The sequence below is a fragment of the Cebus imitator genome, unplaced genomic scaffold, assembly GCF_001604975.1.
Source record: "Cebus imitator isolate Cc_AM_T3 unplaced genomic scaffold, Cebus_imitator-1.0 Scaffold775, whole genome shotgun sequence".
NCBI lineage: Eukaryota > Metazoa > Chordata > Mammalia > Primates > Cebidae > Cebus > Cebus imitator.
Window position 1 is genome coordinate 314,068 of NW_016108090.1, and position 1,656 is coordinate 315,723.

A 1,656-nucleotide genomic window follows, 5' to 3' on the forward strand; every position below is an offset into this window, starting at 1 on the left:
TCAGGCAATTCTCCTGCCTCAGCCTCCTGAGTAGCTGGGATTACAGGCACGCGCCACCAGGCCCAGCTGATTTTTTGTATTTTTAGTAGAGACGGGGTTTCACCATGTTGACCAGGATGGTCTCGATCTTTTGACCTCTTGATCCACCCGCCTCGGCCTCCCAAAGTGCTGGAATTACAGGCGTGAGCCACCGCACCCGGTCCTGGTCGTCCATTTCTTAAAACCTATTTACCATCACCAATTTTTGAAATTGGTATTTAAGTGAAATACTTAAGTGAAGTTAAGAACCTATAAATTTAAAATATTTTCTAAATACTTAGAAATTTTTGTCATAAATTTGTATTTTAGGATTAATTTTCTAGAGTATTCTACATCCTCTTTAGTAAGCACAGTACCAGGTTGGTAACTGAAGAATGTGAGAAAGATTCATGTTTTTTTTTATTTTTAATAAAGCAGGTATTGCTGTTTCTAAGCCAGACCTGATCACCTGTCTGGAGCAAGGAAAAGAGCCCTGGAATATGAAAAGACATGAGATGGTAGATGAACCCCCCCCAGGTAGGTGAGAGTAAATACAACAGACGACAGCAAAAAGAAAGCCAGTGCTGAAAATGTGACTTGGGAAGCTGTGTTCCAAAGCAAATATTTTCTGGAAAGCTTGAGTTTTTTAAATTTTACTCTCACGCAGGGGCATCTTCTGTCCATGCTTTTAAATTCTTTAAGGATTCGACTTTCCCTTTAGTGATCTCCCTTCGAGTTTCGCGTCAGAACCAAAGTCCTCTTCATGGCGTTCGAGACTGCACAGTCTGGCTGCTTTTCCATTGTTTGGGGAACACACAAATGTCTGCATGATTTTGAGAAACTCTATGTTAAACTTTTTCTTTCTTCTTCTTTTTTTTTTTTCTTTTGAGACTGAATTTTGCTTTTGTTGCCCAGGCTGGAGTGCAATGGCACAATTTCAGCTGACTACAACCTCTGCCTCCCAGGTTCAAGCAATTCTTCTGCCGCAGCCTCCCAAGTAGCTGGGATTACAGGCACCCACCACCACGCCCAGCTAATGTTTTGTATTTTTAGTAGAGACAGGGTTTCACCATGTTTGTTGGCCAGGCTGGTCTCGAACTTCTGACCACAAGTGATCTGCCTGCCTTGGCCTCCCAAAGTTCTGGGATTACAGGTGTGAACCACTGTGCCCAGACAAACGATTTTCTTAGTTCTCTTTTGCATCATATCTGAAATATGCAAAGGTAGTGGTTTCTGTTCCATTGTTTGTTGTTGTTGTTGTTGCTATTTTTCTGCACATTCCATGCTGTTTTTATTAATATATTTTTGAAATAGAGTTTCAAATTATAAAGTATGATTTCCCTCTTCTTTGTTCATTTTCCTCAAGATTGCTTTGGTTATTTGAAGTTTATTGTTTCCTGTAAATTTTAGAACTGTATATTCCATTACTGTGAAGAAAAATGCCACTGAAATTTTAAAAGGGAATTTAGTGACTCTATAGTTTACTTTAGGTAATAGGGCACTTTAACAATTTTTATGTTTTCAATCCATAGACATGAAATATTTTTAAATTGATTTTTGTCTTTTCTAATTTCTTTTATTGATAACTACATCTTTCATTGTAAAGATTTCTTAGCTCCTTGGTTAAATTTATTCTAA

The 1,656-nt window shown here is 38.3% G+C and overlaps 1 protein-coding gene across 1 annotated transcript in view; it reads left to right on the forward strand.

Annotated features, from left to right (window-relative positions):
* The window catches only part of LOC119469695 (zinc finger protein 430-like), a 59,030-nt gene that overhangs the window by 38,208 nt on the left and 19,166 nt on the right, over window positions 1–1,656 (forward strand). The window contains 1 exon segment of the mRNA XM_037735301.1: window positions 454–555. Coding sequence (XP_037591229.1) covers window positions 454–555 — 102 coding nt within the window.